The sequence below is a fragment of the Peromyscus leucopus genome, chromosome 7 (assembly GCF_004664715.2).
Source record: "Peromyscus leucopus breed LL Stock chromosome 7, UCI_PerLeu_2.1, whole genome shotgun sequence".
NCBI classification, from domain to species: Eukaryota; Metazoa; Chordata; class Mammalia; order Rodentia; family Cricetidae; genus Peromyscus; species Peromyscus leucopus.
The window spans coordinates 40,109,490-40,123,365 of record NC_051069.1 but is presented as its reverse complement, the minus strand read 5'-3'; the positions used below and the strand labels follow the sequence as shown (position 1 = coordinate 40,123,365).

The 13,876-nt window shown below is 48.8% G+C and overlaps 1 protein-coding gene across 3 annotated transcripts in view; it reads right to left on the bottom strand.

The window, feature by feature from the left end:
* Fli1 (Fli-1 proto-oncogene, ETS transcription factor) overlaps positions 1-13,876 on the bottom strand; it is a 122,276-nt gene that overhangs the window by 33,859 nt on the left and 74,541 nt on the right. For all 3 annotated transcript variants that reach the window (XM_037207651.1, XM_028879073.2, XM_037207650.1), the window contains 2 exons: positions 11,870-12,024; positions 7,562-7,765 (listed from right to left, as the gene is read on the bottom strand). In XM_037207651.1, coding sequence (XP_037063546.1) covers positions 7,562-7,765; positions 11,870-12,024 — 359 coding nt within the window. The remainder of the gene's footprint in view (positions 1-7,561; positions 7,766-11,869; positions 12,025-13,876) is intronic.

Sequence of the window (13,876 nt, the reverse complement as noted above, 5' to 3'; positions counted from 1 at the left end):
TCTCCTGGGGACATTTTGAAAAGCCATCAAAACTAGGGCTGGGATCTGCTTTTACAAAGGACACCATGAGCTTAACACATGTGTTTGAGGCTAAGAAAGCCTTTCTAAAACAACTCTTGTCCCTGGGGCATGTGGCTAAGGGGACTGACGGGAGGCCGGGCTGGGAATGGTTTGATGGTTTGTCAGTCGGTCTCTTCTTAGTCTTCAGTCAAGGAAGGGCTCAGAAATAGAGTGGTGTGTGTCTCCCCCCGGCCCCCTGCTATGAATGAGTGTTCTGGTTGAGCATCCAGAGAAAATACGGGTCCTACCAGGGCAACCAAGGACTCCTCCTGGGACATAAGACTCCTGGCTTAGGTACCTATCCTTTCTAGCTCTGTAGTAGTTCCCAGATGAAAATCAGAAGGAGATAGATGGGTGACATTTAGAGGTTACTATATGCTGAAGTGCAGCTATATGGATAGCATTTTTTTCTAAGTGACACATCTGCCCCAATGCAGATGCAACATTCAGTTTTCAAGAATACCAGTGAACAAGCAACAGATTCATTTTAGTTTAAGCGATCATACTTCAAAGTGACAAGTTCATCTGAGTATCGGTCCATCAGCATAGCTCCTCTGGGTCATGTGGTCCTCATCTGTGCTGGGCGAAAAGTTACACCTCCTGAATGGGGATGGCTTCTATAAAACCAAGCCTGGACGGTGTGCAGCACAGACCCTCACTTGTTTTCAGCGTTCAGTCGAAGCTAGCAGTTATCATGACTGCTTTTAGTTACAGAGAATGGAAACCCTTTACACAAGAGCTTGCGGGCACTGGCCTTGCCGTCTGGAATTCCAGCTAGGAATGGGTTCTGCCGCAATGAGAAATAATCCTCCGTGACTGGACAGAGCTTCAGAAATGGAACCAAACGTTCCAAGAGAATACCCAAAACCTCTCAGGGGTAAGACCAAGAATGTCTGTACCTCTGTCCCAGGCATTTTCTCCCTCGGGCAGAAACTCGCTGCTACGGCAAATAAAGAAAAATGATGGTCTCTGAGCGGCGAGTCATTAGTGCGAAGTTAGGCCAGAGACGGGACTCAGATAAACCACGTTTATTAAATTTCCCCACGGTCAGAGTTCCTCTCTGAGCACACGTGAAGCCACAGGAAACTCCCAGAATGCCAAGAGAAAGGGTTGCCTGACCTCCACAAAGCCTGCATGAAATACATATTTCATGGTAACCTAGGGGAGAGATTTTGCCCCAAGACTGTCTTGGTTCAAGTTTCACTGGAGGAGAGGAAACCTCCATGGGGGAGGGGCTGGCCTCTCCCCAGGGGTACAAGTTTTCTTTTCACTGGTTTTTATTTTTACCAGGTCCTCAGGCTACCAAGGAGGCACCCTGCATACTTTTTTTTTTTTTTTTTTTTTTTTTAAGGCAATTTGTCCAGTTGCTGGAAAGTCCTTCCTGGAGTCTGGCCTCCAGTTTGGTGGCTTTGGGTTTCTTCTTCCTGCTTTGAGGATCTGAGCAAGCAGTCTTAATGCTGCTGAGTCCTGCAGATTTTCCCCAGTACCAAGAGCCCTAGTCAATGGCTAGACAGGGCAGCACTCCTGAACCACATCTGCACTGCCAGACTGTGTGTGTGTGTGTGTGTGTGTGTGTGTGTGTGTGTGTGTGTGTGTTGTGATACAGAATGTATCACTGGGACCTGTGGTCAGCTGACTAGGTAGGCCAGGCTGGCTGGCCAGCAAGGGCATGGGGGGAGGGTGGAGACATCCACCTGTCTCCATTTCTCCAGAGCTGGGCCAACAAGGGTATGCTGCCATCACTGGCTTTTCTACATGGGTTCTGGGATCGCAATCAGGTCTTTGGGCTAGCATGGCAGACACTGTCTCCATCAAGCCATCTCCACATTCTCCCACACACCACCACTTAGTCCCTGTAGCAGCCTTGCAAAGCCAGGCATAGTCTCCTTCCACTGCTGGGATCAGCATCTGGAGAAGTCAAGCTAGACACTTATGGTCACACAACCAGAGGCACAGGAGATGGGATGAACTGACTGGCTGCCCTATAAGACCGGCCCTCAGTCCAGAAGCTGAAGCAGCCTTTAGGTTGAATCAGCACAGCTAAGATGGGCAAGAAAGTATGTGTGTTTATTCCAGCCCTCCAGAGGCTAAGACAAGAGGATCACTGAAAGTGCCAGCAGCTGAGATTCATAGAGAGGGACTCTGTTTCAGAAAGATATCAATCAATCAGTCAATCAACCAACAAAATAAATTGAGAAATGAAGGTAGTAAAGATGGAAGGAGGGAAGAAGGGAGAGAAGGAAGGAGGGAGGGAAGGAGGGAGGGAGGGAAGGAGGGAGGGAGGGAGAGAGAGGGGAAAGGAGGGAGGGAGGGAGGAGGGAGAGAAACGGTACTGGAAGGTAGATGCAGGTGCCTTGGGGCTAGTTGTACATTGCAATTTTCATAACTCCCTGCATGCTATGCTTTCATTTAAACTCAGGTATTTCTGTCTGTGTGACAGGACACACACATATGCATATATATGTAGCTGTTGATTTGAGACACATTTGTTCTAAACTGCATGAAGCTAGAGCTGCTGGGAGTGAAGTGGCCTTCCAAGGCAAGAGCTTGAGGACAAGACTAATTTTGTTTTTTCCTCTTCTTTCCTCCCCCCTCCTTTCCTACTGTTTTTTCTCCTCCTCTTCGTCCTCCTCTTTTTTCTTTATTGATACAGGTTCTCATGTATCCCAGGCTGGCTTGACATTTGTTATATAGCTCATAATAATCTTAAATTTCTGATCCTCTGGCTTCCACCTCCCAAGTGCTGGAGATGACAGACACTGGCTGCCACACCCAGTTTATAGGGTGCACAGGATTGAACCCAGAGTGTCCTGCACACCAGGTAAACACTGTACCACCTAAGCCACGTCCTCAGCCCAACAAGGGCGTTTTCCATTCGAGTCCATTCTAAACTGGACTTCTGAGAGCTGAAAGGAGGCAGGTAGGGGAAGATGGGAAGGGGCTTTGTAGGCCTGAGGCTCTGAGCTTCCTTCAGCTCTGTGGCCTCTCTAACTTGCTTTTCATCGGGACACCTGGAGCAGTAGAGGCCAGGGACCCGGTGCAGGTCCTTTGTCTCTGCCTCCTTCAGTGTTACCACGGACCCAGCAGCATCGACCTCCCCAAGCCCAGCCATCCAGCAGATCCCTAGCTTCCTTTCTCTGTACCTCAGGCAGCAGCAGCCCTGAATGAACACTGGGAGGACAGAGGAGGGGAGTTGGCTTCTATACATTGAACAACAGGCCAGCTACTAGTGAGTCTGAGGCCACTGGCCCTTTATCTTGTTGGAGTCCTGCCTTCCTTTCCTGGCCAGACCCCGCCCGGAAGGCTTAACACTTCCTCAACTTAATGACTGGGCCGTCACCTTTGCTCGCCATCTGAGGTTGCAGGTGCGAATACCACAGAATGCAAAAATGTGTTTTCCATTACGTTTAAATTAAAAGTGGGAATCAAGATTGATACCTTTTCTGGGGTGTCCCTGTCACCTGATGTATTTCATCCTCTGGGGCTGCCACTGTTTGAAAATGCGGTTTCTTAGTGTGTTTCCCAGGTCAGACCCAGATGGTCATTCCACCCAGTTCTTTTGAGAACGAAAAGGATCAACCGCAAAACCCCCTTTCTTCTGCTTCTGGCTCTTCAGCCCAAGAGCTTTTGGCCTCCTCGACATCCCCAAACTCCCCCCAGTGGCCCTGTGGCTGAACTGTCAGTTGGGGACAGCCGGCCCTCCTTCCCCAAGGTCAGTCTCATTGCTCTTGGCCTGGGAGGAGACAGATCTCACTGGCCACATTCTTGGCTGTTAAACAGTGTCTCTGCCCAGTGGGCATGTCTGGAAGATTCTGGCGGAGCTGTCCATCACACCCAGAGTTTGGAGAAGAGAGGAGGTCAGGGTGAGAGAGGATGGGTTTAGTTTAATGGGCGTCGTTCCAGGAGGCTTCGCAGAGGTTTGGAAAGCATCTATATCTGTTGGTACATTGACAAATGGAAAGCTTTGTGGGGACGTTGGTTTGGCCCTCAAGGCAGAGGCCAGAGATGAGATTAGCCTGGGAGATGAGAAGGGAGACAAATGAAGTGCAGGTTTGCCTGTGTCCACATCCTAATTCATACGTGGTCAATCATCTTGCCCCAAAGTTGGCAGGTCCTCTACAGCAGTGACCTTAGCTCAGGCTGAGAGCTTCGGCGGTCAAAATCTCAGAGGTCAGGATAGGGGCTTTGCATAAGCCAGATGCCTTTGGATGGACTCCTGAAGCTGGCCTGCCTCAGTTGCTTTGGCCATGAAACAGGGATCATAGTGTGTCCATGGTGTCCACAAGGGGGTGTCCTTTCTATGTGTAGTGAATGACACTTGAGCTGGTGCCTGTCTGAGCCAGTGTTCCCTCGGACATTTCGGCTTGACTCCAATAATTGTGGGTTCCCTAGTCAGTGCCAGGCCCTCCATCTTCCTCCTGATGTCACACAGGGGCTCCCTCTGGATCAGCTGAAATGCCCAGTGAAGAGGTGGTTCTGTTTTAGGCAGAGCTCATCCATCCGGCAGGTGCAGAGGGGCTCAGGATACCATTATTTCTTCATTATCATGGGGAACTCCTCTTTAATTTATAACTAAGCTTTGAAAACTTAAGGTATAACTTTCTTCCTAGACATCAAGAATAGTGAACTGTTTCTTGTGAAAGTGAATTTGAGGCCACACCGTCTAACCCTACAAACATGTCTTTCCCCATTGAACCATCTCACTGGCCTGGCTTCCACCAGTCTGTGCTTTGGTTCCTCCCAGGTTCCCCTGTATTGACATCCCTCTATTCTGTGTCCTCCACTTGTGGCGAGGGTCTCAGCTCTTTTCCTTCCACCTGCCGAAAGGGGAAATGTTTGGGCCCCAACTGCTCCCCGACATGATGATGCTGAGAATCAGCACACACTCTCCTTACCCCAACCGTGGGCCAAGCCATGGCTTCTCTTATACATGAAACAGCCCTTGCAAATCAGTCTGGGAAAACCATAAAGGTTTGTAGGCATGTTGTCCAGCAGGAAAAAGTTTTCAGCCACCAGAGAGGTGACTGTGTCTGATAAATGGCCTCCTACATGGTCTACGCAGACAACTAGTGCCGATAACCAGGGGGTTCTAGAGGCTGGAACCTCAAGGGAGAAGGTAGATTTTAAAAAAAGAAAAGAAAAACACATCAGAAAATTTCCATGTAGATCATTTTCCATCTAAATGCCTCAGACGATTATTACAATCGCTGTTATGTTTCAGGAAAATTTAAATTTAATACAGCTATTATAATTTTTGTTTTGGTCCACAGACATGGTTTCCCACTGAACTCTGTGTTACAAGCACATCTCATGTTTTACCACAATAACCATTTTAGTACTAGAAAAGCTCTCCCTGTAGACCTCCTACTCTTATCACCATCCTCTAGATCCAAGAAATTTGCCCTGTGCTTTCAAAGGCTTTCCACCTTTTCTCAACCCTGAAACCCTCTTACAGCAGTTCCCTCTCCAGAACTTGTTGTATGGCGTCTTCCACGACGTTGACATGTATTCTTAGGAGGAGAGAAGCCGCAGTTTTTCTTGCCATGTCCTCTCCTCCAAACACCAGACTCTGCTCCCTGCTTCCTCTCCAGCTGCTCACCTCTTCGAGTCCAGTAAGCGGCCTCCCATGGGTGATGGCGAGCACTGACTGATTCATTGTATTCCTGGACCTTCTGAGCAGCAGTTATCTGTCTCATGTCAGTATTTGTGGCTCAGCTTCTTTGGTGACAGAAAGAAGAAGTGGGCTGTTTATGGGTGGGTCAGAAATCCAGGCCTGGAGGTCACATGGTCTGAATGCGCTTCCCTCTCGCAGAGTCCAAATGTTTTTGAACATGTTCCTCACAGGCATGTTCCACCATGAAAACCAATATTATTGGGTCTTCTGTGTGGCGCTCCCTGAGGCCTCTGTCATGTCTTCTTCCTTGAGGATCACTCAACCTCCTTCACAGTGGATGCTGGAGGAGCTTAGGAGTCAGGATTGGCTGTGCTCTGCGCTGCTGGCCTCTGCTTCCTGTGCGCATGCTCTGTCTCCCGTCTCCCCTGCTCCGTGTGGATCATGGCAGAACTCTGTTCAAAGAGCCTTTGTTTTTGTTTTTGTTCCCTTTCATCAAGCATTTAAAGGCTGAGGAATACAGATCATTATTAAACTAGTCATCCAAAAGTCAGAGAAGACTAGGTAGAGAACGGCCCCCTTTTAAAATTGTTGTTTCTTGGACTGACCTCATGTTGCAGCAACTCAGACATGAGGTCATGGCTGTGGAGCTAGCATACCCCCTCTCAGCATTACCAGCTGCCTTTGAGAGGTGGCTGGATAGCGCAGAGGCACCAGTGGAAACTTCCAAATGCATTTATTTTTATTTTGAGTTTTCCAGGCAGCGTGTGTTGTCCCTGCTCTCCACAGTGCTCTCTTACACCGAGACCATGGATTGCAACGATAGCCGCTAAGCATGCATTGGAGACCAACAAAGGGTAGACCAGCCCAGAGCCTATGAGCCCAGGAAAAGCAGCCCCACAGTCTTGTCCCGGGTCTCAGCATTCAAAGGGGCCTCAACACCACCAGACCTTCCCAAAGCGTAACTCTTGCAATACCCCTGGCAAACTAGGCTGTTCATAGAGGACAGTACATCTTGGTCTGTGCAGCCTCTCTTGGACATGGCTCTCCATAGGAATGCCTTCATGCAGAATGTGCCTTCCTGTGGCTTCAGCTCATCTTTGCAGACCACTGAGCATACTGTCAGCACTTGAAGATAGCATGGGAATAGCACCTGGCATGGACTGCTGATGGAGAGTTAGGGCTGAGGTCACTAGCAGGTCCAAAGGAATTCCACCCCATCTCCATCAAAATTCACATGGAACCGGCAGGTGCTCGGCACTAGGGGACCTTCTATTGGGTAACTCTTTCCTTATTAAGATTTCCCTCCCCAACGTTCTCTTTACTGTCCAGGCGGTTCTGGGAAAGCTTCCAGCGTCTCCTAACCAACCCTTGCCACCAGCTACTTCCTTGTTTTGTGACGGTGGGGGAAACAGCCCTGTAGGGTAGGGATGGGTATCAGAATGACTGATAGGGTAGGAGGAGTAATATGTTAGCTCCCACAATCTTAGACTCCATATCTATGTTCAGAATTTCCAGGAAGCACTCCAAATATTTCCTTAGAAAACCTCCAACCAGAGCCTCTGTCTCTGCAGTTTTAAGTAGCAAAAGGTTCTGGAAGCGAGATCTTCCCAGAGCCTACCTAGTCTCTGGTGTTATCCTCCCCGAGTCCAAGCTCACTGTGGTTTTTTTCTGTTTTTGCTTTGCTTCCCTTGACACTCCTGGATTGGGTCTTTCCTTGTGAGGTTTGTAGGAACCCATGTGACCTTGTCAAGGTTCCAGTCGTAAGGATGCTGCTCCTTGTCACGTGTCCCTGTGACTGGTACAATGTACCCACCTCCTGCCCCTGGGTTGGCTCTTAGGGATCTGGCAGGAGCTCCCCCATGCCCTGTGAGCACATGGTCCACTTACTTTCCCTGAGGTAACTGAGGTGCGACAGCAGTACTTCCGTGTTGTAGAGGGAGGTGGCTCGGAGGAAGTCCTCCTTGTTCATCTTACACAGCTCCTTGCCATCCATGTGCTGGAAGAAGGAGGTGTCGATCTCCATCAAGCCGTACTCCTTTATGGCCCATTCCAGCCACTGTCGAACGTGCTCCTCTGTCCACAGTGTCGGGTCTGCGGAGGAGAGATGCAAATGGTCAGCACAAATGCTGCCTCCAGCAGCCGAGGCTACCCTTTACCCTCCCTTCTCCATCATCTCCTGTCTGCCTCCCTCCTATGTCCTCTCTCTCTCCCTGGACCTCTCTTTCCTCTTCCTCTCTCTCTCCTTCTCTTCTCTCTCTCTCTCTCTGCTAGCTCCCCTCTTGCCTTCTTCCTCCCTTTTCCTTGTCTGTTTTTCCTTCTCTCTCTCTCCCTAGTCACTGTATCTTTATCTCTCCCCTTGTCTTCTCTTCTTATACCTCTCTCTTTTCTCCCCCTCCCTCGCCTCCCTTCCAGATGGTCCCCCACAGAACACCCCATCTGGCTCCATGGCATCTGGCAATGCCTGAACCATTTAGCGCTGGGAAAGGTTCTTAGCTGCCTCAACATATACCCTGATGGGATGCTATTTAAAGTTTTGAGAGGGCAATTGAAACCTTGGCCCGAGAAACAGTGGCATCAAAATGAGAATAAACGATCCCACAGGCCCAGTGAGCAATGTTTCTGAAAGGGGAGCCATTTGTATTTTAAGAATATTAATGAGTGCAAGGAGGCAGGCACACTGATTCTTCAGATGCCTATAGAAGAGGAAATATATACACTTGTGCTTTTCCTGCAATTCTGTCTGGACAGCTGGAAAACCCAGTGATGTTACTATTTGACATAAACCTAATCTGAGTTTCCTCCTTTCAGGGCAGAGCTGTGTGAAGATTTCTAGCAGGCCATCCCTAAATATTTTGGGGAAATTTAAATACTTAAAGATGATAAATGGTGCTATAGACAGAAACTTCTTTAACTGTGAGTGTGCGAGAACAACACAGGAACAAGGCCTCTGTTCTCTCTCTCTCTCTCTCTCTCTCTCTCTCTCTCTCTCTCTCTCTCTCTCTCTCTCTCTCTCCCCTCCCCCCAGATCTATCACTATGAAAATGTAGGCATCAAAGCAATAAGTAAGAAATGAGTTCATGATGGTAGTTCAAGGAGCCTTGAACTCCTTGAACAAGGGGCTGGGGTGGATTTGGAGAGTCCTGAGAGGCTTGCTGGAGAAGAGATGGTATTTTATTGCAGGGCAGCTGGTCGCTCCCGACTGCTGCTTTTCTGCTTGGTCTGTTTCATTTAGCATGCTTATTTAGCAGGGAAACTTGTGCTCCTTTCTAACCAACTCACATTCCTCTCCTTCTAGAGCCTGCAAAAGCTCTAGGCACAGGAGGAGCAGGATCCAAATGGTCAGCACGGCAGTAGGGAGGAAGCCAGGTGCTGTGATCTCTAGGGGTTATAAAAGAAACCCTTGAGAGGTTGAAAGGGAGCACAGAAAAAAGCTGGGAAGTCACATGCCACAGTTCCTGCATGTCATGCCAAGAATCCAGGATGTACCTACCTAGTGATGGCCCAACTGTGAGATCCCACCACAGGCCAACTCTCTATCTGTCCCATTTTTTCTATCAAGAGAATCTACAAAATGAGTTTTGTTATACCCATTTTATAGATGGATAGGGAGTCATGGAGGTTTTACCTCAGGAACTACTGCTGGGGTTCCTATAGAAGCCTTCAAAAGATGTCACATAGTTGGAGAAGCAGGTCCCCTGAGGTCCCCTCAGTCCTGTTTCATCAGGGTCCTGCCTTAACTCATTTGGAACTGCAAAACCTTGGGCCAGAACCCAGAATTTCTCTGTCACCAGCCTCCTTGGGTGTGTGTGTATTTGCCTTCTTCAGATAAACTTCTGGTTTAGTTTTTATCCCTTTACTTTTCAAATCAAGCAAGGCCTGTGGACAAATGGAAATCTCAGAATTCTAAAGAAAGCTATCCCAGAGGGAGTTGGATTATGTAGCATATTATTTCATCCGTAGCTTCTCCTAATTCCTTACTTGTAGAATCCGAGACTGCATATTCAATTTTATGCTCCATATTTTATTTATTTTATTATTTCCTCTCTTTGCTTTGGGCTCTATCACAATGTTAATTCTCTCCTTCTCCAGCACCATGAATTATAAATCTTCCACTCACAATCACGCTAAACTCTTCCAAATGTATTTCCTGGACGATTTAGCCCTTGCTCCTTCCCTTCTCGATGTGGAAATGGTGATTAACTAGGGCCTTCATTTATACTTGTCTTAAATTCCCATCATAAATTCAATCGGTTCTTCCACTAATGTTTTATTGCCTTGATTTGTGGACTTGCCCAGAGGAGACTTTCCCTTGCGTCCAGGATGCTGACCTGGAGGAAGGCAGACTGTGTAAGGGTAATGCTTACAGATCTAGCCAGTGGGAGAACTGAGCAGGTCTGGGCTCATGAATTCATTATGCCAAATGCTTTGAAACAGCTTGATAAGAATTTATGCCATTTTTCTTTTTTTTACTGCCATGGTTAAATCAGTCCACTGAAGACCAACCTTTTGCCAATCCCCTTGAAAGCGTTTCAACACAATTTAAAGAGAGTCAGCCAAGCAGTCTGGCCCCTTTTCCCTCTTCCCACAATGCCCTTCCTTATGACAACCAAAGCAAGACGGTTACAATAGCCTGGTTCTGAGGTAATGGCCAAGCTCCTGATGGTTCATTCTCTCAAGAGTTCCTTCCTGTGTTAGGAGGTTGGAGCAGGAGATTTTGATAGCAAAGGCCTGTTTCAATATGATTTTACGGTCTGAAAGTAGGGAGAAGACCTCCTGGGCTAGCCATCACCAGCTGTCACTGGGGGCGGTGACAAAGCAATTGGATGATATGATAATGCCGCAGAGAAAGCTATTGGCATTATACTGGCACCTGTGGTACCCTGCTAACTGAAGCACTTCTGGCCAGGCACAGGTGGCACACACCTGTAGTTAGTCCCAGGTCTCGGGAGGCAGGAGAAGGATTGCAGCAAGGTCCTGTCTGGTTCACACAGTGAGTTCTAGGATAGCCTGTGCTACAACAGTGAACTCCTGTCTCCAGCAACCCAAACAAACAAACAAACAAATAAAACAGGTGACGCTCTCCTTGCAAACAGTCCCTATGTTTGAAGAAGATTCTGCCCAAGCACTTTTAATTCTGTCAACTGCAGAACACCACCCAGGTGCCCTTCCTCCTCTGCCTCTATTCCAGCATCGTCTAAACCCTCTGCTATGTGGAATTTAGCCTAGAACTCAGAAATGTAGCTGTCACTCTAGGAGAATAGACACAGCTTCCTATAGAAACAATCACCCAAGGCAGAGGAAGGATATGCCTATCCCAAAAATCATCCTTCAGACCAATAGACAAATCCCTCCAAACTCCCTTGGAAACAGCTAATCCTTCTAAGATACAATTGTGTCTACAGGTTTTCAGATGGAGGGAGCCAGCCTCGCTGGTGAAGTTATTTTGGTTAGATTTGTTTGAGCCCTTGCCTTGTAATTCAGTTTGTTCAAGCTCTGGACGTTCTGCCCCTTCCACCTGGCACCCACCCTAAAGTGGCAGTTTTCGGATTCCCTCCATGTCCAGGCAACAGAGTATACTGGGGTTGGCCCAGGTAGCATCCATCCAACAGACCGGCGGACTTAACAATGGACCCCCGCCCCTGTAACCAACAGCACCAATACCTAGGACAAAGAGAGGCTATTTCTACATAATGACATAACTCGTGGCAACACACGTGGAGGCGTTCCGTTTGTTAAATATAGTTATTTCTATTTTAAAACTGAAAGAGCTGGCTGTAATTTTGGGAAGGTGGAACCTAGCGGAGGCCAGGAAGCACATGCCTGAGGGAAGGGTGGACACGGGGAGCTGCACTTCTTACAGGAAGGAATGGCGGTGTGAGGCAGCCTTGCCTCCGCTCTCTGAGCAGGTTTCATCCTGGAGTACCAGGCCACTCATGGAAAATCTGCCTTGTCCTGTGCTTGAGAGAGGGGCTTCTGGAATCTGCATGCCAGGGTTCTGGTGACATTTGAGATCCTGCCTTGGATGGTAGCTAGGGAGTCGGGGAGGATGTGCAACTTTCCCTGGTTTGCATTCCCTGAAGACTAGGGAGCTGGGTAGGGTTTCCATGTTCCAAGGGACAGGCCTACCCTTCCACTACAGACCCCCCCGGATAATGGAAATGTGGGCACTGGCCAGGCAGCTGGTTTCCAAGGTACCTGCAGGCACAATGACTCTCCGTTCGTTGGTGGTCATGTTGGGAGGAGGGGGGCCATTCTTCTCGTCCATGTAGCTGTTATAGTTCATGGGGTTGGTTTCACCTCCGCCCACCAGCTTGTTGCATTTGCTGACACTGCAGTCCACAGGAGACTCCCTGGAGCGAGAGGAGACAAAGATAAAACATCATCGCTGTGGGGACATCTCACTCCAGCTTCAGCAGGGCTGGCCAGTCCCTTAGACACCCAGGGGAGAGTGATGACAGTGATGATGGGCTCTTACTGCCACCTTCCATGAAGAACCCAGCCTGACTCTGTCATAAGCACTGTGCCTCCTGGCTGAATGCATTTCAGTGGCCTGCAGCCCTCCCAGTCTGTCTGCAGGGTCCAATTTCAACCAGATTGCCAGGGACCAACCCTTTCCACGTTTACTAGTCATTTTCTTAGACAGGCCTTTGCCATAGTCCTATAGCACGTTGTGTCTTCCTCTGTTATAGGTCTGATCACAGCGTGCGATGTGGCCTGTCACTGACGTTTCTTGAGATAGTGTCATCACTCGCTGGTCCAGCTATTTCTACCGCACACGTACCATGTTAGTGCATTTTTCATACACTGTTTGCTTTATCTGAATTTCCCAGCAACCCTTCCAGATCTGTGGAGCAAGGGTAAGTTACTACCTCCCCTTTATGTTACCAGAATGGAAAGATGTGCTGACTGGCAGAACCGCATAGTTAGTAAAGGTGGATACAGGACTCAGTTCCCCATCGTTGAGCTTTTCAAAGTTCACATACTGAAGAGCTGGGCGATGCAAGGAAGAGGAATAGCACGCAGGATGGCCATCCTGATCTGCAATGACTCTTGTGGCCCTGAACAGTAAGCTCACAGAAGTTCACAGTATGGACATGTGCAAAGGAGAAAGCACATCGTCCATCTTGGACTCAAAGAGCACAGCCCAGTTAGCATCTGATGTTTGCAGCATCTGGCACTGGGCACTGGGCTGAGGAGGTTGACTGACGCACCCCCTGTGGTCAGCTGAGGCAGCTGACTACACACAGAATACTCTACCCATCCCCAGTGACCATCAGCATAACATCATGGCGCTCTCAGCATGCCAGGAGAGGTGCCATCCTGCCTCGCCCAGCTTTTACTCAGTCCTTCCAAGAAGCAGAACCAGAGCAGACTCCTAGAAGGTGCAGTGGGGGCTGTGGTATGGTAACGCCAGGCAGCAAGCATCATCCGGGCAGCCTGGGAGAGATGGCCAGTTCTCATGAGAGTGCGGAACCCGGCCTTCAAACCAAGGAGATCAGACAAGGTCTAGATTACAGTCTGCCAGCTCGGCATGCTAACCTCTCCCTAGCTCCCTGGCCTAACTGCTGTCTCCAGTCACTCTGCTGTCTGTCTTCCGCAATGGGCACGAACAGATTGAGAGCCCTGAAGGAGTGCTGGGGAGCCGCCCATTCCCACAACCAGGAGAGCAGTCACCAGCCCAGGAGGAGGGGGAACAGTCCAGGACTCCTGAGAGTCAGGCAGAGTGGGGAGGCCTGAGCACATTCAATAAAGAAAATTAAATGAATTTGTTTCTTAATCTGAAAGGAAAAAAATATTGCAGATCACTTATCATGGCCGGGAGATAAATGCTCCACTGAGATATTAGAAGTCAGACGGTAATTTTTTCCTGATGTCTTACCGAGGAGAACATGGGCTGAAAATGAAAATAAGATGTATAACTTACACATGTTAGAATTTAAGGTTTTACTATTTGCCTACTGTTTTTCCAGGCAGAGAACCAAGAACCAGCCGTCAGAGTCCCAGATTGTTGAAGGTTTAATGTCCCCATGGCAGTCGGAGGGGAGGCGGTAGCATGTCGGGACTTTTCACCAGTGCTCGGCCCTTTGGCTTCTGCTGTTGAAGGACTTGGCTTGAGATGAAGCAGCCCCAGTCAGTCCCGGGTGCCTGTGTCTGAGCTGCACTGGCCCGAGCACTCTGCCCCACCCCCCAGGAAAACTATGC